General features: G+C 41.6%; 1 protein-coding gene across 8 annotated transcripts in view; it reads left to right on the forward strand.

Annotated features, from left to right (window-relative positions):
• Window positions 1–26,129, forward strand: part of ano2b (anoctamin 2b) — a 213,782-nt gene extending 187,653 nt beyond the window's left edge. For 7 of the 8 annotated variants that reach the window (XM_036132388.1, XM_036132391.1, XM_036132390.1 and 4 more), the window contains 2 exons: window positions 19,167–19,272; window positions 21,925–26,129. In XM_036132388.1, coding sequence (XP_035988281.1) covers window positions 19,167–19,272; window positions 21,925–22,296 — 478 coding nt within the window. In that variant the 3' untranslated portion in view covers window positions 22,297–26,129. Of the gene's footprint in view, window positions 1–16,526; window positions 16,569–19,166; window positions 19,273–21,924 lie in introns of those variants that run through there. The other variant, XM_036132395.1, reaches the window with a different exon arrangement.
• Window positions 26,130–26,631: the final 502 nt, after the last annotated feature.

Raw genomic sequence — 26,631 nt, forward strand, 5'->3', positions numbered from 1 at the left:
TGCAAGTTGTAGTATTTTTGTGTGAAATGGCAACTTGTTAGTACGAAATGACAAAGGAGTATATCGACCCTTTTTAGCACATTATCAAAGTTTAATGACAGCAAAGTCATGAAATGTAAGACAAAAATTCCATCTTTGTTTCAAGCACACAAGCAAAGGGTTCCGTTTAAGAAAAAGTCTTCTTTCTTATTGTTTCACACAAAGTATCTCCCTCTTTGTAAAGTGTTGGATGAGAGGTAGAGAACACTATATGCTGTTGCTAGCATAGTTATTTATTATGCTGTCAATCTAATAAACCCAGCACAGGCTGCATAAAACAAGAAACATTTCCCTCATCAGATGAAACCATGAGATTTTATTTAAAAAATCTGCGTTTTCAGTGTCCACAATGCATGCTCCCCTTGCTGACATCAGGCTGGCTGTGTTTATACTCTTATCGCCTTGCAGTCAAGTGAGGGCCAAGCAGCTATGTGGTGGATCATTGTGAGGTTTTTTATTGGACTGTCTTATCTGTTCTTGGTGCATCAAGGGAAAATATTTACTCTTCCTTTCATGAGCTGCAGAGATAAGCTCTGCTCAGAAAATTATTACTGCAAAACTAATAGAGACAATCCAGTAAGCAGATTTTATAGTTTGCTCTACTTACTAAATCATGTTTGAATATATGTGCCATTTGGACATATATCATATACCCTTTTTAAATTCTAAAAGACACAAGTAGTTAAATTTGAAACAAAATTTACTGAGCAATTAACACAAAGTTTCTGGCTCCATGGAAAGAATCATTATTTAAATAAGAGACAAAGAGTCCAGCTGGAGGAAACCCTTAAGCCAGGGGTGTCAAACTCATTTTGGTTTAATTCAATTCAATTCAATTCAATTTTATTTATATAGCGCCAAATCATGAAACATGTCATCTCAAGGCACTTTACAAAGTCAAGTTCAATCATATTATACAGATTGGGTCAGATTATACAGATTGGTCAAAAATGTCCTATATAAGGAAACCAGTTGATTGCATCAAAGTCCCGACAAGCAGCATTCACTCCTGGGGAACCGTAGAGCCACAGGGAGAGTCGTCTGCATTGTACATGGCTTTGCTGCAATCCCTCATACTGAGCAAGCATGAAGCGACAGTGGGAAGAAAAACCACCCATTAACGGGAAAAAAAACCTCCGGCAGAACCGGGCTCAGTATGAACGGTCATCTGCCTCGACCGACTGGGGTTACAGAAGACAGAACAGAGACACAACAAGAGAGACAAAAAGCACAGAAGCACACATTGATCTAGTAATCTGTTCTACATTAGATGGTAGTAGCGGGTGAGCCGTCTTCTCTGGATGATGTCACAGTTAACAGAACGCCAGACCAGGTGTACCTACTATGAAGAGAAAAGAGAGAGAACAGAAAGTTAAAGCAGAAATGACAACACATAATGCATAATTAAAGAACAGTAGAACTCAATATAGTGAGAAAATTAGATCCTGATATACTCCAGTAACCTAAGCCTATAGCAGTAAAACTATAAAGGTAGCTGAGAGTAACATGAGTCACTAGTTATAATTTTTGTCAAAAAGAAAAGTTTTAAGCCTAGTCTTAAAAGTAGACAGGGTGTCTGCCTCACGGACCAAAACTGGGAGTTGGTTCCACAGGAGAGGAGCCTGATAGCTAAAGGATCTGCCTCCCATTCTACTTTTAGAGACTCTAAGAACCACCAGCAGACCTGCGGTCTGAGAGCGAAGTGCTCTGTTAGGAACATACGGGGTAATCAGAGCTCTGATATATGATGGAGTTTGATTATGAAGGGCTTTATACGTTAGAAGAAGAATTTTTAATTCTATTCTTGATTTAACAGGAAGCCAATGAAGGGAAGCTAAAATTGGAGAAATATGATCCCTCTGGTTGATTTTCATCAGAACTCTTGCTGCAGCATTTTGGATCAGCTGAAGGCTTTGAACTGCATTTTGTGGAATTCCTGATAGTAAAGAATTACAATAGTCCAGCCTTGAAGTAACAAATGCATGGACCAGTTTTTCAGCATACAGCTTAACCTGATCTCAAGAGGGCCACACGAGTAAACTCATTGCAAGATTAAATAGAAATAATAAAAGTGGACTTGTTGTTGATTTTTATATTAAATGAATTTCACTTTTACACAATATATTATGAATAACCTCAGCGTTTTTAAGGTATGTGCAATTTCAACCATAGTTTTACTCAGTTAAACATTTACTTAAGTGCATTATGCATACGAACTTAAAAACACTGTCCTGCATGACAAAATATATCAAACAAAATTAAGAAATTACTTAAAATAAATTTTTCACATCTGAAGCTCAGTGCTACAATCTGCTAATTATAACACAGCCCCCCTCGTTGTCAATATAGGAACTGCAGATTTTCAATTAAACGAAGTACATGTTTTTTTCAATAATTGTTTTATCATTCTCTTCGTTTTATCTCCTCTTTCTTTTACCTTTTCGTTTTTTCTTCTTGTTCTTCCTTTCCTCTCCTACTTTACCATTGTAGTGTCCATATCATTCGAGATATTTCCCGCATTAATCATAATAAAACTATTCACATTCATAAATCAAGCGGAGCACTATGGCAAAAGCCGTACTGCTCCACTTGTGAAAGTCAAATCTGATGAGAGCTATTTTTTGGCATTAAGACAACAATTCTTATTGCCAGACAGGACACTGGAAAGAAAAATCATTGTTGAATAATGATAATGCATTTAGCCACCGGGCCGGATTAAATTGTTTGGGCCGTATGTTTGACACCCTTGCCTTAAGCTTTCCCACGCTGCTTAATAGATAAGTGGAGCAGTCAGACAAGTCAAGGGTCCATACATTTAGGTGTTACTCACTGTTGAGATAAGAAATCAAACATGTGATGTCATGTTATAGATGCCCTGTCAAGAGTTTTAGACTGCGTAAATTTCTCCTCATTTGTTAAGAGAAGTAAATGAATGGCAACAAAAGACAAATCAAACCGTCTAGTAGCTGGTTCGCACCAAGATTTCTCACAGGACCCCTTGTGCTCAGTGTTGCACTTTTATCTATTAAAGTAAACAATTAGAAACAAGCTCAAATTATTCTCAAATTTTAAAAACGTAAGAGCCCAGCTCACTGACTCAGCACCAGCAGTTTAATGCAATCTGCCCAGTGGGCCTCTTCTGGTAAGGAGAACTAGGGATGCAAGATGAACCAACATCTTTCTGGGTTCTTTGACCAGAAGTGGTGTAGGTTGGTGTAGAGACAGATAACGTTAAAGTATTGGACTCATACATGGACAACACAGAGACAGGAGCCATGAGGGCTAAGCCACGACGAGTTGTTGGGCTGGCACATTAAGCACAGAAGCTTAGGGCATGAGTTAAGTTTCCATGGTTACAGATCTTGATGACAGAATATTCAAGCAAGAACTTGGAAAAACAAAGTAGAAAAGGGTTATGTGTAAAAAGCAGCTGAACTTGGCTCAGTTGGTCCTAAGGGATGGGTGGACACCGTTCAGAAGCAAGGGTCACAGTCTGTTTCCCCAGGCCAATTGAAAAGCATTTAGGTGCGGATCTTAAAGGTGCCATGACATCCCTGTATAAACTATTTCATGTAGTTGATATTGCTACATATGTAAATTCTCCAAAGAACTTGATTAAAAAAATAGTGTCACCTTTTTAAGGGGTTGTTTTGGCAGGACAAATTTCACTCCTCGGCAAAAGGGCTGGGTATAGTAAAGATATGCAGCTCTACCTAGTTGACTTCACTCTGATTGGCTACAGCCGTATTTGGAAAACCAGTCAACATGCCCCCACTCCCCTGGCCCCTCCATCCACACATTTCTTCTTGGCACAACCCCTCCATTACAAATCCACTATTATGATATTATGCCTAGTTGAAGTATTTTTGTTGCAGGATGTCAGAGAGACAAAGCCAAGCTGACCAAAGGCTTTAACCCAGCGGCGCAATTCATCATCCACACAGTCAGACAAAAGTCCACGGTCCATGGCAATTGCAGCAGAGAGCTGGAAACTTTATTATGTGTTTGAGCCCCCTCGGCCATCCTCTGCTCAAGTGGAGCAGTGAGACAAGCTAGCATGACTAGCTATTAAATGTAATAATAATGTATCAGCTTGGGGGAGGAGGGAGAAGGGCGGAGAAGTCTGTTTGCTTGATGGTTCACTCTGATTGGAAAATAAATCGTTTTCTGATCGGACAATTTTTGAGCAAAGATACAAAGCTGACCACCCATGAGCAGGTCCTTTGATACTTGCTCTTGAGATTCATATGGCCTCGTCAGTGCACACCAGATCATATTATACTCCAAAACCACAGAAAAATTGTATTTGTTGTCGTGGCCCTTTTAAAACCTATGGTCAAAATAGGTACTACAAGGCATCAATTATGGTAACACAGTAGAACGGGAGAAGCAACAGAAAACTGTTTCCTTACAGGCAAAGTTCAGATTTTTGATATAGGCTTATACAAAATTGCCCAAGGTTGCCCTTTGTCACCGATTCTGTTCATAACTTTTATGGACAGAATTTCTAGGCGCAGCCAAGGTGTTGAGGGGATCCGTTTTGGTGGCCTTAGGATTGCGTCTCTGCTATTCGCGGATGACGTGGTCCTATTGGCTTCATCAGGGCGTGATCTACAGCTCTCACTGGAGCGGTTCGCAGCCGAGTGTGAAGCGGCCGGGATGGAAATCAGTGCCTCCAAATCTGAGACCATGGTCTTGAACCGGAAAAGGGTAGAGTGCCTTCTCCGGGTTGGGGAGGATGTGCTGCCCCTCGTGGAGGAGTTCAAGTATCTTGGGGTCTTGTTCACGAATGAGGGGAAGATGGAGCGGGAGATCGACAGGCGGATTGGTGCAGCGTCTGCTGTGAAGCGGGCGCTGTACCGATCCGTTGTGGTGAAGAGAGAGCTGAGCCAAAAGGCGAAGCTCTCGATTTACCGGTCGATCTACGTTCCTACCCTCATCTATGGTCACGAGCTTTGGGTCGTGACCGAAAGAACGAGATCCCGGATACAAGCGGCCAAAATGAGTTTTCTCCGTAGTGTGTCTGGGCTTTCCCTTAGAGATAGGGTGAGGAGCTCAGTCATCCGGGGAGGACTCAGAGTAGAGCCGCTGCTCCTCCACGTCGAGAGGAGCCCGTTGAGGTGGCTCGGGCATCTGGTAAGGATGCCTCCTGGATGCCTCCCTGGTGAGGTGTTCCGGGCACGTCCCACCGGGAGGAGGCCCAGGGGAAGACCCAGGACACGCTGGAGGGACTATGTCTCCCGGTTGGCCTGGGAACGCCTTGGGATTCCTCCTGAGGAGCTGGCCCAAGTGGCTGGGGAGAGGGACGTCTGGGCCTCCCTACTGAAGCTGCTACCCCTGCGACCCGACCCCGGATAAGCGGAAGAAGACGGACGGACGGACGGACGGGCTTATACAAAATAATTATGAGTAGTGGACTCCTTACCTGTTGCAGACGAGCTTTATCAAAACAGGCTTACAGAGAAATGAAAAAAAGCGTTTGATAAAATAATCTTTCCTTGCTCCGTCTACTTAGCCTTCTCCAATTGATGCTAGACTATGTGATCATGGTATGTAAACAGTGTTATTGTGGCATTACTTCTTGATTTAGTGTATTTAGGCGCCCGTCTATGCATTGAAAATGCATGGCGGAGGCCTTATACTATGCACCTAATAAGGGTTTCTTTATTATTATTCCTTTTTAATCTTCCATCACCGTTAATACAGCCTGAACCGTAGGCTGTACCCCCACAAACTATATATCAAAACGCGCGTCTCGACGCCGCAAAGTGTGCTATTTGTACTTGACGCCATTTAAAGTTACCGTGGTGACAAAATAAAGGCATACTATGCAACATTTTTCAGTTAATTAATGTGTTCCATACCGTTTTGGATGATTAAATGAGTCATTTCAGGTCGAACAAAGGTCGCCCTGGTGGTCTGTGGGGGAAATAACGCACTTGCAATTGCAAGAGCCCTCGGCCCACACCCACAGGCTCAGAATTCTCGTGCAAGACCGCGAGAGTCGGTCTTGCTTTACGCCGAGAACTCCATGTGTTGTTGCCCTGCCATTCACTATATGCATATATAGTATGAACATATATAGTATGAACATCAGGGTTTCCCGCAGCGCCCAGCTGCGGGAAACCCTGATGTTCATACTTTAACTGTGTTAGTCATTGTTTGTACTGCCGTTTTTTCCACTTTTCGTTGCGTTCGCCTGTCTGCTAAGCTCAAAACAACCGCGCCTGGCTTGACGGAGAAACCAGAACAGCTGAGCATCTTTACGACTTTGCACTTTTACTTTCACCCTCTGGGGGGAGCCTCGCTGGAAAATCAACCCCGGTTGCATAGTATACCTTTAACCAAAAACCACTTCTCAAAACCACTTCCTAGACACAGTTGACCTCTCCATAATGCAGAGTTCAGCATGGCACTTTTTCTTGGGACAGTGGTTTAGGTGTTGAGCTGGTGCACCAAAGGTCGCAGGTTTGCAACCCGCTCGGGGTCCGTCCGTCCGTCCGTCTTCTTCCGCTTATCCGGGGTCGGGTCGCGGGGGTAGCAGCTTCAGTAGGGAGGCCCAGACGTCCCTCTCCCCAGCCACTTGGGCCAGCTCCTCAGGAGGAATCCCAAGGCATTCCCAGGCCAGCCGGGAGACATAGTCCCTCCAGCGTGTCCTGGGTCTTCCCCTGGGCCTCCTCCCGGTGGGACGTGCCCGGAACCCCTCACCAGGGAGGCGTCCAGGAGGCATCCTGACCAGATGCCCGAGCCACCTCAACTGGCTCCTCTCGACGTGGAGGAGCAGCGGCTCTACTCTGAGTCCTCCCCGGATGACTGAGCTCCTCACCCTATCTCTAAGGGAGAGCCCAGACACACTCGCCCGGACGCGGGTCACCGGGGCCCCACTCTGGAGCCAGGCCTGGAGGTGGGGCACGTTGGCGAGCGTCTGGTGGCCGGGCTTTTGCCCATGGAGCCCGGCCGGGCTCAGCCCGAAGAGGCAACATGGGTCCCCCTTCCAATGGGCTCACCACCTGTCGGAGGGGCCAAAGGAGTCGGGTGCATTGTGCAACGGGTAGCAGTAGAGGGCGGGGACCTTGGCGTTCCGATCCTCGGCTGCAGAAGCTGGCCCGCTCGGGGTACCCAATATTTTTTATTTTTTTTTACAAGTAACAAGTTACATTTCCTGTCTGGATTCAGGAAATGTAACCCTCATTGGTGTAGGTCTTATAGATTTTTCGCAAATCACCTCAGACCGGCAACAACTCCAAAGTCAAAATTATGCAAAAAAGAACAAACAACTTATTAAGCCAATTCGCTCAATTTTCACTCTACCTAGACAAATTATAAATCAAAACTTAGGTCTTTTTGTCTGGTTTCAGGAAATGTATCCCTCATTGGTGTACGATTTATAGATTTTTCGCAAATCACCTCAGACCAGTAGCAACCCCAAACCCTCCCCAAATTGAGCAAGTAAGCTGCAGTTGACTTTTCCGTGCTGCAGACAGCCAGCCAGGGCCGGTCCAGCCATAGGCGAACAAGGGGCCGCTTGGGCCCACTGGTGTGATGGGGGGTGGGGGGGCAAAATGTTCCTTTTTTTTTTTTATACAAGTAATTAAATAACTTGAACAACTGATATAAATGAATGATGATGAAGGAACTTGTTTAATTTATTTAATTTATTTTGTATTCAGAAGTTTTAAGAAAACATTAAAGTATTTTATGTATTGTTTAATAATTTATTTCATATTAATACATAACCTCCTCCTTTTCCTGTCAAATCCTGCACCTCTATGCATATCCTGCACCTGGGATCTCACCTGTTATGGTAGATCCAGGCCTCTATTACTCTCGTACTCAAGCCCTTTCATGATCATTTATATGTATGTATTCATGTATGTATGTATGTATGTATGTATATATGGAACAGTAAATATCTATACATATATGGAAGAGTAAATATGTTTCACCTCACTAGACATATTAAAAAAGAAACAGTGGATCCATCCCTCTGGAAATGTGGATTTTGTCGACCACTAAGAAGACAGTTTCTGGTTAACATTTTTGCATGTGGTGTTTGTTGCTTCTGCTGCTTATAAAAAAGCTTCTGTGTTTGTTATAGGGCATTCTTGGACTTAATGCTGGGAAGATTATTACTGTCATGTTCCTGGTCTCTGTGTGCATGTTGTCACTGCTTTTTCAAAATAGGGGACATATACTGGAAGCCATGGCTGAGGTGCAGCAGGAACCGCACCTGTCTTGGTTTTGCTTTTTCACTTGCCGGGGATTTAAGGAGCTGCACCACAAACTTTTTTTCTTCTTTTTACAAGTAACAATTAAATAACTTGAACTGATCTAAATGAATGAAGATAAAGGAATTTGTTTAATTTATTTAATTTATTTTGTATTCAGAAGTTTTAAGAAAAGATTTTATGTATTGTTTATTAATTTATTTTATATTAATACATAACCACCTCCTTTTCCTTTCAAATCCTGTCACAAGCATTTCGCTGGTTCTCCTTAATATTGAAAACTTTGTAATGTAACGAGAGCTCAGGGACATCCTCCATCGGGATAGAATGGCACCTTTTGACACCCACTGCATTGGCTGTGATGAATGTAGGAATCTGAAATTCGCACGGCCACTTCCTCTTAACATTTTTAAATTTTCCAGTGATTATCAGCCGTGAATCACTTTTCTGTCCCATTTTGGATTTCACATGCTTTCCTATTGGCCCTTGGACTCCAAGAGGATCTGGCAGGATGCCCAGACATGACCCCCCCCCACCCCCCACCCCCCAGCCAATACAGCACCACTCACCTGTGGGAAATGGCGCTACACACCATTTTTGTCAAATGTTGAGTTTCCTTGCCCAGATTTAGTGAGGCTTAGTTGCTAAAGGAGGCCAATCTGACACATGGCCTTTGGTGAGCTTTGGTGACATTAAGTATTGGCACCCTTTTTGAGGAACTTCACAGTACAGGATTTTGACCAAACTAACAGAGTACAATCACCCGGTGATACTGGACACAACCATGTTAGCGGCTAACGCTTAGTATGTTACTTACCGGAAGTAGCTCTAGGAAGGTCTCACCAACTTCTGCTTCACAGAGTTTGTACTTCCTTTAGACAAAAAGCTCTACAATAAATTCGGGCTATACAGCACCACCCACCTGTGGGAAATGGCGCTACACACCATTTTGGTCAAATGTTGAGTTCTGGGCCCAGATTTGGTCAGGCTTAGTTGCTAAAGGAGGCCAATCTGACCCATGGACTTTGGTGAGCTTTGGTGACATTAAGTATTGGCACCCTTTTTGAGCCACTTCCCAGTACAGGATTTGGACCAAACTAACAGAGTACCATCACCCAGTGAATCTGGACACAACCATGTTAGCGGCTAACGGAAGCATGCATGCTAACCGGAAGTAGCTCTAGGAAGGTCTCACCAACTTCTGCTTCACAGAGTTTGTACTTCCTTTAGTAGTTTGTAATGCCTTTAACATTTTTATTCACATATTTAATTTTTTCATGCTACATTGAAGTATTTAATCATGTTTCAATAACACCAATTTTCCATGCTGCTTGGATGCAGACCTTCTCCTGTCGGCTGGTTTTGACGAAGACAAATCCTTTTCACTCTCAGAAGATTTGATTTTAAATCCCCAAGTGATAAAAGCCTACGACCAAGGAACTGGGACGCTTTGGCTTTGACGGTTAAGCGCACCACCAGACGGGCGCCTTCTTCAACTTCTTCAGAAGTTGAACGATTCTAGTTCTTCATACTATTCTCATGCCTTTATCCTACTTTGGGGGGGGGGGGGGGGGGTTTTGCAGGGGAGATCTCTAAATAAGCAATGAGAGTGGATGGCATATCTGTCATGCTTAATCTCCGACAGGAGACAGAATCAATCCTGACAGAAACCATGTTTGGAAATGCTTTGACCCTTGTTTGTCTGTAAACATATTAGCGGATCCCAGGAGGCACAATGTTCGCAGCAGCAAACACACACACACACACACACACACACACACACACACACATACACAACAGATTCACAATTACCCTTTCATGCATGAAAAATGAAAGCCACAATCACCTTTAAATACTACTATACTTGTGTGATTTGTATGTAAACCAACACAGTAAGTGAAAACCATAAAATTCTATAAAGAGGCCACACATCTTTTAGTAATGTTCTTCAGCATAATAGAAATATCTTGTTTCTGACTTCTTGGCCAAGACATTAGCTTCACTAACCTGTCATTAAATCCACTTTGTTTTAGTGTGCTCCACTTTTCTTTTATTGCTGTAGGTGATAGCGTAAGAAATAACTTTATGCTCCAGTTAAGTGATGTATATGCTAGTACAACATCAACATGCACACACATACAGAAAAACTCTTTTTGGATAAGTGTCCACTCTGGAGACAAGTATGCTCATGAAAGCATAATGAGTTAGATGCCCCAGTTGCTGTGAAACACCTCTGATATCGCCAAAAATGGAGACACATGCACGCACGCTCACACAAGCAAGAAATGATTAAAGGTCTATAATTCCTTTTGTGAAAAAATACATAGGAATTTCATATGTAATTCAGTTGAAACAGATTATATTGAAATTCTTGGAGAATGGCAGAAAGTGAAGTTTAGATCAAACTGGAAGTTGACCTTTGACAAAAACACTGTAAGATATTGTCTAGTGAAAGATGAATAGATTAAAGGAAAAGAGAGAGAGAGGAGCTTGGTCTCTCAAGGAACATTCCTCATTTTTGACTGTATAAGGAGAAGGAGTCAGCCATCATAAGACCCTGCTACGCCACACATACTCACACACATACGCTTGTTTTGTTCATCCTCCCTTCTGTTAGCTCCATGCTCTTCATGTAGACCTCAGTGAGACAGGTCAGTGAGTGTTTTATCTTCAGAGGAATTTTTGCATGGCAGGGTGTGTACATTTGATGGACTCATTAGGCTGCATCTGAGCAACTGTGATTTGAGTCTTCACATTAATGGGACATGGTTAACTGGTGAGGTCAGCGTTTGACTGGTGCTTCCTGTGTTCCTCTCTTGCATCCTGTCATGACAGCCAAATGTGAAACACTTACAGAAGGAGTCTCTCTTTTTTTGTTTCATGCTCAACTTTATCTACCCCAGAGGGTGCTTATTATTTTGTCTGCACAACAATTATGTGTGTTTTTTGTGTGCAAAAATTATGTTCTTCATCCCACATTAAATTTGAGAGAGGAAATTAATGATTTGTGAAAAAACAAAGAAGAGCCATGGCATAAGCCAAAATGTTTGTCACTGTGTTCAATACTTAGAAGGGAAAGTAGGTTTTTTTCTTTTAGATTTCGTTGTGCTAGTCGTCTTTATTCATTAGTAACTTTATAGGGAGAAAGGTAGAGAAAGAAGTTGGAAATATGCAGTGAATTACTCAGAGTCAGGAATCAAACCCAGGACAGCTTTATCCAGGGATGTTATTGGTGTTAATATAACAGCTCCCTGATGATGTGATGACACTGGAAGTTATACAATCAATATGATAATAATAATCATCTTTATTGTCATTGTAACAAACATTCCAATGAAATGTGTCATCTGCCCACTTTGGGAGCAGTAGGCTGCCACTATGTGGCGCCAGGAGAGGATTCTGGGGCTAAAGGTTTTACTCTGGGACCCATAGTGGAAGCCTGTGAGAGTCAAGCAAGGTACTTGCAGCCGTCTTCCAGCGCAAGTGTGCTGCTCTAATTGCTAGGCCACCCCTCCATCCATTTGTGGAGAAATGTAGAACCAAAAGCTATATCAGCATATAATAAATGTCTGCACAGTCACAATGGACTGTTGATTTTGTCACCATTTTCAGAGTCAAACAACTTCCATGTTAGGATGCTAAAGTTAAATTGGTGGAGGACGTAGGCTTTACCAATCTGCCTATCAGTTGCGACTCGTACACTTCCCTCTACAGTGAGCAATGAAGAAATGGCAGTGAAAATATGCCATTTGTATGACATAAAAATTCCTTCCTGGTAAAGCTTCCTGTGCTTTACCAGGTAGAATTGTCCCACAATCAGCTAATCATGCAGATTGACACAGCTAAAGGCCTGCTCCAAATTTAGTAACAAAAAATATCACAGAAAACAGAATTTATTGTGGCTAATAATTACACTGTGCTGCTTTAAAGATTGTAATGCATTTGTTAGAAGCCTTTGACCAGGCGGTAGTGTCATAGTTTGGGTTTTGTTTTTGTTCTGTTTTTCCTCAGTTCACCTGCTAGTAATCAGTTCCGTTAGCTTTCAGTCACCACTCTTCCTTTAAATATTTCCACCTGTCACTTGTAATTAGCACTCAGCTCCGTTCACCTGTTCACCTCCTTATTTAAACCCGCCTCATCCTTCAGCACTCTGCCAGATCATTACAAGCCTTTCGGTGAGTCTTATTCAGCGTTCTTTGGTCTGATTGCCCTGTTGACACCGACCTGATTTGCTTCCAGATATCTGAGCCAGCCGGACCCATGTATACCTGTTTTTCCCGCCTGAGTCTGACTGCTAACCTGTGTTGCCTGACCTAAGTCTGTTCTTGCACTATCTGAGCTTGCCTGACCCCTGTCTGTTTATCTTGCCTGCTTGTGTACCAAACCGGACCTGCTATCTGACCACCGAGGCTGCCTGATCTCGTCTAGCCTGTAAGCCTGCCCTTGTATCGTACCTGGATCTGTTTTCCGACTCTGAGCCCGAATTCCGCAATTAACTTTTCTGCACTTCAGATTTAGAATTGTTTTGTGATCACAAACTCTGTCTTGTCCTGTCTCACAACCTATCCGTTAATAAACCTTCTTTAATCATACCTGTCTGGTTCGAATTCTGGGTTCGTCGCTTCCGTTCATTACAGGTAGTGGTTTATGTACATCTTACCTGCTTCTTTTGACATGTATACTCTTTTATTAAACCATGGTGTTTGAGAAATTAAATCTTGGCATCAATCATTCATTTAATACTTACTTGAGTTACACAGCAGGACATTGATCTGAAACACACCTGTAAATCTAAATAGTAAAGGGTAAATGAATAAAGGTAAAATAAAAACTGAATGTAAGTTTTGGAGCTTCCTGTTCTACATCTGGCCTTAAATGTGACTGACATGCTGTGGTGTGATCTTAAACATCCAGTCTGTGCTCTAAAACCTCGCGTTGTGACTGGGGTGAAACTATTCTGCAAGGAGATAAGGGCCAAAGTTCCTCAACGGCGGTGTGAAACCCTGACAAGCAATTTTACCAGACACAGGCATCAAAGGTCAACACGAAATATTAGGTTTCGGGAGTCAAATCAATTTTTAGATAGGACCAAGTTGGTCGGTAAAGCCTTTTGCCCTTGACAAAGAAAACCCTCATTGAAAAATCTGTTTTTTTGTATTTATTCAGGCTTTCTTTGATATAAAATTTGTTTGACAACCTAAAGCATGAAAATAAAATAAATCTGCTTGAATTCCTTGCATGTAGGACTCCACAAACATTTTATTGACTCATAGGTGACATGGCAGGAAATGTTTACTACTACATTGTATTTCTAACAAAATATTAACATTTGTATTTTCATGCTTTTCATTTGGTCCCTTAAAGTAATTTTTGCCCAATTCTAAGACAGTCCAGATATGTTCAGTGTGATTGATTTTCTTCGTTTGAACTGTGTCCTTTGTTTGCACCCATCATATCTCAAATGCAGTCATTTAACTTAATGCTAGCGGGACGGTTACTTCGTAGATAGTAACCGTCCCGCTAGCATTAAGTTACAATGTTACAATGCCAGCTTTTGTTTCATAACAAAAGCTGTCACTCCCCTATATTTACATTTTCTGCCCAAAGATCCTTTTAAGATTAACAATGAGCTAAGCTGTGCCAGGCCGAGTCTTGAAAGTAAACATGTATGTGTAATTTTACATCCCACAGGGGATGACAGCCTCTTTTAAATAATTTTTTTTTAAACACGAGCATTTTCTAAAATGGATCTGAAGGCGTCTTCAGACCCCTGTCCAGCAGTCATTCCATGTATTTCTAAATGTTTTTATGATTATGATTCCCCCCACTCCTTAACTTCTCCAAGAAAAGTTCTGTATTTGCACGGTTCAGGTCAATATGGCAGATGTGCTCATCCATGGTTTAAATATCATGATTTTCAGGTTTTTTAATTACATATTTGAACAGGCTGTTGCAGGATTTAATTTGTAAGCAACTCAACACTGCTTGTATTTTATAAAATAAGAACTGGGTGAACAAGAATTTATTGGGGTTTAAAATGAGACAGACAGATGATTATAAATTTATAATAATGTCTTCTAAGGTATATTAAAGGCCTTTTAACCACTGTTTCAGTATAGTGATTGGCTGCAGCTGGTAGTTTCTCTAAGCAAGAATTAAAATGAGTTACCCGAAAGCCTTAAAAAGGAAAATGGTAGTGACCTCTGTACAATTTAAAGGAGAGACTGCATCTGACAGAAACTTAGCCAAACAACTGCCTACACTTGGCTTTGCATCAGACGTTGTTGAAAACAGAGAACATGAAACGTAAACAAATTCAAACACACTTAGTGCAACTAAAGGTTCCAACCTTTACTGTGCTGTGCAACAGATATTCACAACCCACTAAACTTCTTTACTTTATTTGTCATATTACCGTAACAAACTTTAGTTGGGGGTTTATGTGATAGACTTAGACAAAGCATGTCTTCCAATTTCTTTTAGAAATACAAATCTGAGAAGTGGGGCTTTCAGCCTCCTTTAGTCAGCCCTTTCCACTGCAATTACAGCTGCAAGTTTTTGGGTGTGCATGTCTATATGCTGAAAACTGAATAAATGTTTTATGCCTGTCCTATTTTGGAAAACAGCTCAATCTCACTCAGGTTGGAAGGGGAACATCACTGAACAGAAATGTTGAAACCTTACCACAGATAACTAATTAGATTTAGGTCTGGACTCTGACTGGGCCATTCTAACAGATGAATATCATTTGATCTAATTGACTCCACTGTAGGTTGGAATTGTCCTGTATTTAGCTGCGTCCATCTTCCCATGAACTCAGACCAGCTTCTCTGTGCCTGCCAGAGACAAGCATCCCTGCTGCATGATACTACCAACACCATGTATTACAGTGGGGATAAGATATTTAGGAACATCTGCAGTGTTATTTTTGCTCCATAAGAGTTTTTCATGTCGGCCAAAAATGTACCTTTTTGATCTCATCGGACCAGCACTGCTATGGAGTTCTGTGTGCTCATATGCTGCGATTCATACGTGGCCTGACACAAACTGCAAAATGGTCTTCTAATGGTTTTCTTTCAACAAAAAAAACTTCATGCTACTTTTGCAAAGAATAGGCCCTGTTTGTGGAGCCCACGACTAAAAGATTTCTTACCTGAGCCGTGGATCTCTGCAGCTCCTCCACAATAACAATGGTAATGTGGCTGCCTGTCTTATTAATGCTCTCTTTCCATCACTGTCAGTTTTGATCAATGACCATTTCGTGTTAAGTTTGCAGTTTTTCAATACTCTTTTTCATTTTCAGATGATAGATTGACCTGTGCTTGTGAGCTGTTTAAAGCTTGGGCTATTGTTTTATATCATAAGCCTGCTCAATGACATGTCTGATGTGTCCCTTGGTCTCCATGATGCTGTTTGTTCTCTAACAAACCTCTGAGGCCCTCAAAGAACACCGTCATTTATGCTCAGATTAGGTGGACAGGTGGACTCGATATTTTATGTTAAAAACTACTTGCCCTTTTTCTCCTGCTGCACATTTATGCACTAGCTTACACTTCTTGTGTATTACTTGATTACTCAAATATTAATTTAGACATGTTTGAAGTAGAGGTTGACCGATATATCTGCCAGCCGATATTATCGGCCAATATTTGTGTTTTTGTCTTGTATCGTATCGGCCGATACATACATACGATGGCTGATCCATTAGCACATTCAGCCGCCGCCATGCTTTGACATTACGTTACGCATATAGGTTGCCGCCACCTCCCTGGCAGAGTATGTTAATGGTAATGTTGGCAGACTGTCAATGATAACAAGAGTAAGTTTAAAATTTTTTTTATATTTTAACCGTCTAATTTAGCTGTATTTGCCCTTTGAATATATGCCTCTGTCACTGTGAGCGGGCAGGGACAGCTCTCTGTTTCTCTCTGAAAACAGAGCAGCCGAGCAGGGCTGGGTTTTTACTTTCACTTTCATTCACTGAAACACGTGTGTCAAAATCGTTTTTTCAATGGTGGTTGAGCCACTTAGCGTCGGTATAAAACTCCTTTCCTACAAGTCAAAGAAACGATGGCCAAAAAATTATGTTAATCTTTTAACTGCTCTACAAAATATGATCATTTTAAATAAATACATTTGTCACATTTACTGCAAGAAATGAAAGTTAAAAAGGGTTTTGCTCATTTGTTGTATTCATCCAGTTTGCAAATTCCATCCATCCATCCATCCATCCATTCTCTTCTGCTTATCCGAGGTCAGGTCACGGGGGTAGCAGCTTCAGTAGGGAGGCCCAGACGTCCCTCTCCCCAGCCACTTGGGCCAGCTCCTCCAGGGGAATCCCAAGGCGTTCCCAGGCCAGCCGAGAAACATGGTCCTTCCAGCGTGTCCTGGATCTCCTCCCGGTGGGACGTGCCCGGAACACCTCACCAGGAAGGCGTCCAGGAGGCATCCTAACCAGATGCCCGAGCCACCTCAACTGGCTCCTCTCGACGTGGAGGAGCAGCGGCTCTACTCTTAGTCCTCCCCGGATGACTGAGCTCCGCACCCTATCTCTAAGGGAGAGCCCAGACACACTACGGAGACAACTTGTTTCGGCCACTTGTATCCGGGATCTCATTCTTTCGGTCATGACCCAAAGCTCATGTCCATAGATGAGGGTAGGAACGTAGATTGACCAGTAAATCGAGAGCTTTGCCTTTTGGCTCAGCTCTCTCTTCCCCACAATGGACCGGTACAGCGCCCGCTTTACAGCAGACGCCGCACCAATCCACCTTTCGATCTCCCGCTCCATCTTCCCCTCATTCGTGAACAAGACCCGAAGATACTTAAACTCATCCACTAGGGGCAGTACATCCTCTGCAACCTGGAGGAGGCACTCTACCCTTTTCCGGCTCAAGACCATGGTCTTGGATTTGGAGGCACTGATTCTCATCCTGGCCGCTTCACACTCAGCTGCAAACCGCTCCAGTGAGAGCTGTAGATCACGCCCTGATGAAGCCAATAGGACTATGTCATCCGCGGATAGCAGAGACGCGATGCTAAGGCCACCAAAACGGATCCATTCAACACCTTGGCTGCGCCTAGAAATTCTGTCCATAAAAGTTATGAACAGAATCGGTGACAAAGGGCAACCTTGGCGGAGTCCAACTCTCACTGGAAACGAGTCTGACTTACTGCCGGCAATGTGGACCAGACTCTGAAACCGGTCATACAGAGACCTAACAGCCCTTATTAAAGGGCCCGGTACTCCATACTCCTGGAGTACCCCCCACAGGAACCCCTGAGGGACACGGTCGCCTTCTCCAGATCCACAAAACACATATGGACTGGTTGGACAAACTCTCATGCACCCTCCAGGATCCTGCTGAGGCTGTAGAGCTGATCCAGTGTTCCACGGCCAGGACGAAAACCACACTACTCTTCCTGAATCCGAGATTCGACTATCCGACGGACCCTCCGTTCCAGAACCCCAGAACAGACCTTACCAGGGAGGCTTAAGAGTGTGATTCCTCTGTAATTGGAACACACCCTCCAGTCGCCCTTTTTAAATGGGGGGACCACCACCCCAGTCTGCCAATCCAGGGGAACTGCCCCCGATGTCCACGCAATGCTGCAGAGTCGCGTTAATCAACACAGCCCCACAACATCCGGAGCCTTAAGGTACTCAGGGCGAATCTTATCCATCCCCGGGGCCTTGCCACCAAGGAGCTTTTTGACCCCCTTGGCGACCTCAGTACCAGAGATGGGAAAACCCGATCCAGAGCCCCCAGGCTCTGCTTCCTCATTGGAAGACGTGTTCTGCATCTGCAGGTGGTACCTGACGTTCATTTTTGTATACATTTTATTGCCATACATCCCAAAATATTATTACTGGGAGGGGAACAGGAGAACACACATGAAGTTTCACAAGACGGACCCTATTGTGAATAGGTGAGTCCCTTTTTAGACAAGGATGAACTGCAGCTGGAACTGAATGTCTTGAGTCAGAGGCCTTTCAGCGCACTGTAACACAGACCTCTACAGGACATCGGTCCTTTCCACAGCCATCATGATCTATAATTACTCCGAAGAAACGTAGTTCAAAGTACAACACTAAATTTCCCTTTGGCTTTAAAAGTTTTTCTTAACTGAATTGTTATGTTTAACCTCAGCAGAGATGGATTGTGCTTGTGTTGCTAAACTATCATTTCACCTTGCCTGCGCCTTTGCTATCAGGGCCTGATTAAATTATGACTTTTTAACAACCTGTTTCGGTTTATTTGCAGTTTTCAGTACTTTGTTTACTGTCTTTGATTTTTTTTTACTGTTTCCATTTCCTGTTGTTGCAATTGAAGCTCTTTTTTTATAACCTGGCTACAATCCACCAGCAAGAAATGTAAATAATTTTAATGTCTCCTCTGGTAAGAGTTTCATCAGACGCATATGTACAAATAATAACATGTCTGTGTTCCAAGATATAGCTTTCTGATGTAAAATGCTTAGCGGTTCTTCCAGAGATATTGACCTCTGAGTTTGAAGTTCTCAAGATTCATATGTTAAAATCAAGAAGCAACAATTTCTTTCAATTCTTTTAAAATTAACTTTCAATCTTTCTCTCTGACGCCCCCATAAGTTTTTCCATGATTTTAACATTTCATTCAGTCAGAGCATGTTGGGTCTTTACTCAACATGTGTTTCAGGTCATCTGCAGTTTATTTTGCCTGCTCTATAAAAGGTTATTTAGAGCAAAGCAAACAAAAGAGATCAATGCAAATAAAGTTGACTGCACCTTAAGTCCAGACTGTAGCTGAGAGGCAGAGAATACCTTTTCAATTAACATCTGTCCAGGCTTTAAAAAACAAAGCTACTACTAAAGCTGTTTTTAGTCTCCATGCATCATGCTTGTGTTTGTTGTTGTAGGTACAAGGACTACAGGGAGCCCCCCTGGTCTCCAGATGCCTACCAGTTATCCAAGCAGTACTGGTGTGTCCTATCTGCAAGACTGGCCTTTGTCATTTTGTTTCAGGTATGAGTTTGTTAGATTCGTCTTGTTAGGCTGTAGGTAATGTAATTCAATGTCGCCTATTAATTTATTTGTTGTACATCTGCAATCATTTAGAGTGTGCATAGTGATTCCAAATGGTTTAGATCACAATATGCTCTCAGGAACAATATATTTGACCTCAGGAAGTCAGGAAGTCAGTAACTGCATTGCTGCACAAACATATGCTGGCCAAATTTTACAGCATTGGGTTAAAGTTTCTGAAATCACTGCTTAATCCATTTGTAAATCCTTTTAACATTGGGGTATGATTGGGTAATTACCCTTTTCACCAAACTATTAGGAGTTTAACATAAAGATACAGTTCTTATTCAACTTTTACATAAACCTTTTTTTTCAAGCCTTCAATCCATGAGCAAAAGCAGACCAGAGGCGACGTCACATTGTGTGTATGAGAGCCAAGTCACTGAAAACCAGGATTTAAAAAAGATTAGTGACTGAGGTTTCATAATATCTTCTATTAGCAGTTAGCTTGATGAGCACGGTTAGCATTACTGGTCACACTTTATTTGAAGGGGTGTACATAAGACTGACATTACACTGTCATAAACATGACATAACCCCTGTTATGAACATAAATGACTTTTTATGAATGTTTAGGACTGCTGTCATTAATTGTCATTCGGTAAATTATGACACTATTAAAGCAAAGTTGACATTGTTTAAAATTTCTTTGTTATGACAACTTGACATTAACAGAGACAAGGTTAAGTTTAGGCCTTAATTTGGGATTAGGTTAAATTTAGGACTAGATTTGGGATTCGGTTAAATTAAGGGTTTGGTTTGGGATTAGGTTAAATTTAGGGCTTGATTTGGGATTAGGTTAAATTTAGAGCTTGATTTGGAATTAGGTTAAATTTAGGCCTTGATTTGAGATTAGGTTAAATTTAGGCCTTGATTTGGGATTAGGTTAAATTTAGGGCTTGATTTGGGATTAGGGTAAATTTAGGGCTTGATTTGAGATTAGGTTAAATTAAGGGTTTGGTTTGGGATTAGGTTAAATTAAGGGCTTGATTTGGGATTAGGTTAAATTAAAGGCTTGGTTTGGGATTAGGTTAAATTAGGGGTTGATTTGGGATTAGGTTAAATTAAGGGTTTGGTTTGGGATTAGGTTAAATTAAGGGCTTGATTTGGGATTTGGTTAAATTAAGGGCTTGATTTGGGGTTTTGTTAAGTTAAGGGCTTGTCATAACAAAGACATTTTAAACAATGTCAACTTTGCTTTAATAGTGTCATAATTTACCGAATGACAATTAATGACAACAGTCCTAAACATTCATAAAGAGTCATTTATGTTCATAACAGGTGTTATGTCATGTTTGTGACAGTGTAATGTCAGTCTTATGTACACCCCTTCAAATAAAGTGTTACCGCATTACTTTCCAAAAATGGCTGCTATGTCATGATTTGGGTTTTTGTTTATTTTTGCCTTGGGACGTTATCTGGACTTTTCTTATCAGCCTGTCACTTCTCAGCCACCTGTCATCATCCAATCAGCTCAGTCTCCCTTGAGCCACTACCCTACTCTAGATCATCTCCACCTGTTGCCACTAATTTAGTCAACTCAGCTCACCTGTTCATTAGCCTACATATACCTGCCTCAGCCAACCCATCGCTGCCAGAACGTCTCTTCTATTCTTGTCCTGTCTGTCGGTGTGATGTGCCCTGCCATTACCAGATCCTGTGTGCTCAGACACAGGCACTTTTAATTGAAGAGTCCAGCTGGCTGAGTGCTGCATTTCTGGGTATTTCTCCGTAATTCCTAGCCGCTTGCTTTGCCCGTTCTGGTGGTTCCCTGGCCTACATCTCCTGTTCTGCTCTTTTACTACCTGCTTCCTCTAGTTTCCTGCTCATCCCTGCCTGCCTGCACCTTCTGCCGAGATTCATCTACCTAGTCTGGTTCTGTTTGTCTGCCTCACCCACCACTACTCATCATCTTCACAAACCTTTTAAACCTTACTCTGTGTCCCGCTGAATATCGGGTTTTACCAGCAGTAAGCAGTAAATGCTAAGGTTTCCAAATCTAGCAAACTCCATGAGAGAACACTTGCAAGGATCAGCGTGACTTTACTGAAGTTAGCACTGGGCACCTTTACTTATTCACTATAGTTAAATGTCCCTAATGCAGGTACATATTGACGTGGTCTGGCAGATGGCTTGTTTTTGTACATGAAAAAGCCAGCTACAATATATCCAAAAAGTGCAAAATAGCAAAAAAGCTAAATGGTTGGTTCTCGCCAAATTCTTTGTACATCCGGTTAGATATACATCAGATGTTCCTCTTTAGAAAAAAATATTTTTGATTAGTTTCCTAAACCTTTTGTAATTCATTTGTCTTGTTAAACACCCCATTGATATTGAAAATGATCAACTCTGAGTCTTCTTCCTGCCGTAACAGCTTTCACACCAAATGGCATTATTAGTGCAGCCTGCTAGCTCTAAGACATAGTATGTTCACTAATCAGAGAAATATAGAGTCATTGACTCGCCGATCACCGATCAGGGCCAGTCAACCTGATTTTTATCAGCCAAAAAACAGTAATATGTCTAATTATGTAATGCATCTAATTTTCTCATTTCAACTGTATGTCAATCCATCCTTCCCTCTTCCTCCAGAACTTGGTGATGTTCCTCAGCCTCATAGTCGCCTGGGTGATCCCAGATGTTCCCAAAACCATCGTGGAACAGCTCAAACGGGAAAAGAAGCTCCTGGTCAATCTGTTTCTGCAGGAGGAGAAGGAGAAATTCCAGCTCATTCAGAGCCTCTTCGTCAAGGACGCCACACTCCACTCCAAAGGCCAGTCCCCCTCCACAGGCCAGGCTTTCCCCATTCTGGGCAGATACAGCACCCTACCCTCAGGCCCCATGGCTGGAGAAGGAGGAGGACCGAGGGTGAGATGCAGGGCTGCGAGCTTCAGTCAGTTCAGTGAAAAGATTTCCTCATCACCCAGGAAAGAAAACACAAACTCAAAGCACACAGCAGTGTGACATGGAACATGCTGATCAGTGGAATTAAGATTAAACAGGCCCTCGGGGTGTAACTCAAGGGACACGGCCCTTTTCCTGTGTGTTACCTGTATTGTTTGTGTCCTGTTGTGTGTGACACAGTAGTGCGGTGGCTGAGCCATCACAAGTCTCCTGCAGAAGTATAAAGTTGTCCTCGCCGGCCTCAGTGTGTGGATTAATTAATGTTGAACCCTGAATGAATGACTGCGTGAGTGGACTGTTCCTACTCGCACGACTGTTCACCTGACAAAGTGTTGTCATTTTCCTTTTTTTGTACAAACTAGTGAGGCATATGAGCTTCATAGCGTAGAGAAGCAATAATAACCATATTAGGTTTAATAAGTGATTATAACAGCTACTTGGAAGAATTACACACCATGGAGTGGTTAGATTGGAAACAATAAACATCATAAACAGACTGATGAACATTTGTGGCCTAAACTTAGGGCTATCTGATCTGTAATTTTACTATTTTATGTATTTTTGTTTACAGATTTTGTAGCACTCAAAACATTCCACATTTTCTAGACTGTTTCACTTAGAAATAACTTCAAACAGTTTATTTTAACCGATCGTGACTTTAGGTACCGATGGGTGGGAAACATGCCAATGTGGCACACTGGTGCCGTTCACCTTCCAAGCTGTAGTGTCTGAACTCTGATCTGTGAAGCTAAACCTGAAATCTCTCATGAGCCATACGGAACAACATTTACTGTACGCACCAGGAGGTTAATGCACAGGGATGGCTGCCTGTGTGTGGGAAAGGGTTGAGCTACTCTCACTGTGTTTATGACAACTTAAAGACAATCTACATCCACATTCCTTAATTATGAAATAATGGAGTTCTCTGATGGCTTTAGGTTTGTACTAAATACCTTTCTCTTTCATAGGGGAACTCAAAAGTCTTCAACTCTTTAGAAATGCTTGATTAAAGATTTATAGCCCTTGTTTTTTTTTTGATAATTTGTCACATCACACCCACAAATTTCAATGTTTATAAGGATTTTATGAGACACAGCAACATAAAGAGGTCCATAACTGTGAAGTGGGAAAAAAATACATTGTTGTCTTTTAGGGCTACTTGAATTGTGTACCGAGGGAACCCATGCATTCCAAAAACATAACTGTTTTTGGACTGCAATAACAAAGCGCTGGATGGATGTTGTCCTCCAGAACAGAGCACCCTGCAATTGTATTAAGCCCTTCCTAAACATTAATGTGTAGAACCTTCTGTATTTGGCAAATCTGATTAAGGCATGTCTCTTCCAACTTTGGAATTTCAGAGACTAAAATGCTTGCCCTATTGTTGGTCTCTAAACTATTCCATTGTTGCCTTAGCTGTACGTTTAGGGTAATTTTTTCTCCCAGGTGTTCAATAGTCTTCATGATACTGTTTTTTTCTTCTTCTGTAATGTTCTCTAAGAAACGTCTGAGAATTGCTTCATATATACCAAGATCAAACTAGACATAAATGAGCTCTATTTACTAATTATGTAAATGCAGAATGGATTTGGTCGCACTAGATTTATTTCAAGGAATCAGTAACAGTGCCAGAATATAACCCCCCCCCCCCCCCCTCCACTTTTTTTCAGAGTTTCATTATGAAAGCAATGCATCATTTTCTTTCGCTTCACAAACATACATTTCTTTGTGTTGGTCTGTCAGATAAAAAGACCCACAAAAGGCTGTGATTGTAATGTGACAAACTGTAGAAAGGTTTAAGACGCTGGGCTACTTTAGCAAAGCTCTCTACATTTGATGCTTTAGGTAAGATGTCAGTTTTCTAGCAAGCAAAGAAACAATGTAGTTAAATCCTTACTGTAGTACTGTTGGGGAAAAAATAACACCTAATATAGTTTTTGCATGTTAAAACTGAAATTACATTTCAAGTGTAGTTAAGTTGTAAGCACTAAATTAGTAGTCACTAATGATACTGCAGTTAGTGTAAATGAAAAACTTTTCAGGACAACAGCAGGGCTTACAGCGCCCTGTTTATTGAAGGTTGCTGCCATTTTTGAGCCAGGGGTCATTGTTAGAGTGTTCTCATTACTGCGCTCTATGGTTAGGTATTCTACAAAAGGCAACAGAGGAAAAAGAATCTCACCTTTTCTTGATTTCACGTAGTTTTGATTAAGTTTTGTAAATCTTGTAAAACACTGTACTGTACCAAGTGTGTAAGAGAACTTACAGGAAGTTTGTCCATGGAATAATATTAGCCATGTATTACCACCTGGTGAATAGCTCTCCAATCAATATTCAAGGTGTAATTATGACAAACCTGAACTATACATTATCTTATTACTTGGTTAAAAGGAACATTATTTTTATGAATATGCTAATTACATACAAAACCTTGATAAAGTTATAGAAATGCAAGTAAATGGCATCTGTCAGTACCAAATGGATAAAAGAGTTTATGGTACTGATACACTGATGGTCTTATGCTCTTGGAGTTTGGCACTTCTTTTGGACTTGATACAGCACACACATTCGGTGGACACAAGTCAACACCTCAACATGACACAGGCATGTGCTAAAGGGGGTATTTTAGAAGGGTTAACGTTTGTAATACCACTACCAGAAATTAGTAATAGTACTAACCTATCAAGATTGACCCTTTTTCTTATGTAGTATAATAGGAGAAATTCAATTAAAAATGGATGGATGTGGAAGTGATAATACATCACTGAAAAGTGGAGATCCCAAGATCTGATTCATGCCCGTTGCTAAAGGCGACACAAAATGGCATGGTACATTGGAAAGAGTCCAACGCTTGCTTCTGGTTGGCAGATGAAAACACTATGAGTTTCTACTACACTGTTGAGAGACAAGTTGCTGATCCTTCCCAGTTGTGGTCTCTTGTTTAGCCAGTGTCTCTGGGTGCCCTTCTATACCCATTGCAATACATACCGTTACCCATAATGCAAGCTCTATGAAGAGCTAATTATGCTCTTGTTAGTAATCCGTCCCAAATTTAAATCAGACCCAGGACCCAGGGAGAAAAGCCCTCTGCCATTGAGTTACCAGCAAAAATGCTCGCTACCATCTTCAGCTGTAAAATGGATGGAAAGCACCACCTAACATGTACAGCATCTAGTTTATCTACTTTTGAAAGTGGCCGCTAGTCACTGTAGCCTGCTTGCATTAGCTCTTACTCAGTTTATTTGGTAATCTTATGTCAGAATCGTTGGTGCTGTGTTAATCTTGTTTTCACAAAATGAGGACTGGCCTCTCTTTCATGGGTCCAAAGTTCATGGTTGATAACTCACAAAGTTGACTCCAACACATTTGTACATTAGACTTACCAACTAACATGGAGACATATTGCACAAAGGACCAACACACAAAAAACACAGTTTGATTACCCTGTTCAATTGGAATTCAAAGTAAAGCTGAAGATCAAGAATGGGGAGACACACTTTTACCACCAAGTATACCAGCTCAACATGTCCCCATCCGTGTTTAAAAGAGGGGTGAGGGCAATAAAGGAATGACACTTTCTCGGGAGTATCCTGTGGGTGAGGTAATAAATAGGGGCCACCATTAAATCCACTATTTCTCGGGACATAATTGCCGAAATGCTGTAAACCTTCAATTGTTTTTCATGCCTTGCTATCTGTTCTTTATTTCTAAGTGTAGACAAGATGTGTCTGCTTAGACAGGACTCAGTCACAGACTGTTATCTTTACATGTAATAAGTCGTACATTAGGAAGTTGTGATAAAAGGTATATTTGTCGGAGAACATTCTGTTGTTTATTCTTGCCTAAGCTGGTGTAAAAATTCCTGAATACAGATTTGTAAGATGGATTTTAAAGTCATGTTTCTCCTTTCTTGCTTAGTCAGTTACTTTGTTATTTTTTTATGGAAATTGTAAAAAAAAAAGACAAACATTTAGTAGGTAACCTTGTCAAGCTACTGAGGTTTGAGATTTAGAGGTCATTTAAGAGGAGTGGACTGATATAATCCCACGTCATTAGATTTTGTAATGTTTCAGTACATCACATTTCTTTGGACTCAAGTGTGAGCATCAAGTTTAACCATTAAGCAATCAAGAACCATGGTGTGCTTGAATATTTTGGTTTGGCTATGAATATCTATTAACTAAAATACCACTAAGTGCTAAAGGCAATTATTAACATAGTTGGACATTTTGATCAAAATGAACAAGTCAGGGCACCACCTGACTATTAGGAAACAATAACCAAACAGCTCTCAGTGTCTGTCAGTTATAGTTTTATGAAAACCTGCTGTTACCTTGCAGCAAGAAGGTCCTAGGTTCGAGTCCATCCTGGGTCTTTCTGCATGGAGTTTGCATG

Source organism: Fundulus heteroclitus, unplaced genomic scaffold, assembly GCF_011125445.2.
Source record: "Fundulus heteroclitus isolate FHET01 unplaced genomic scaffold, MU-UCD_Fhet_4.1 scaffold_50, whole genome shotgun sequence".
Lineage (NCBI taxonomy): Eukaryota > Metazoa > Chordata > Actinopteri > Cyprinodontiformes > Fundulidae > Fundulus > Fundulus heteroclitus.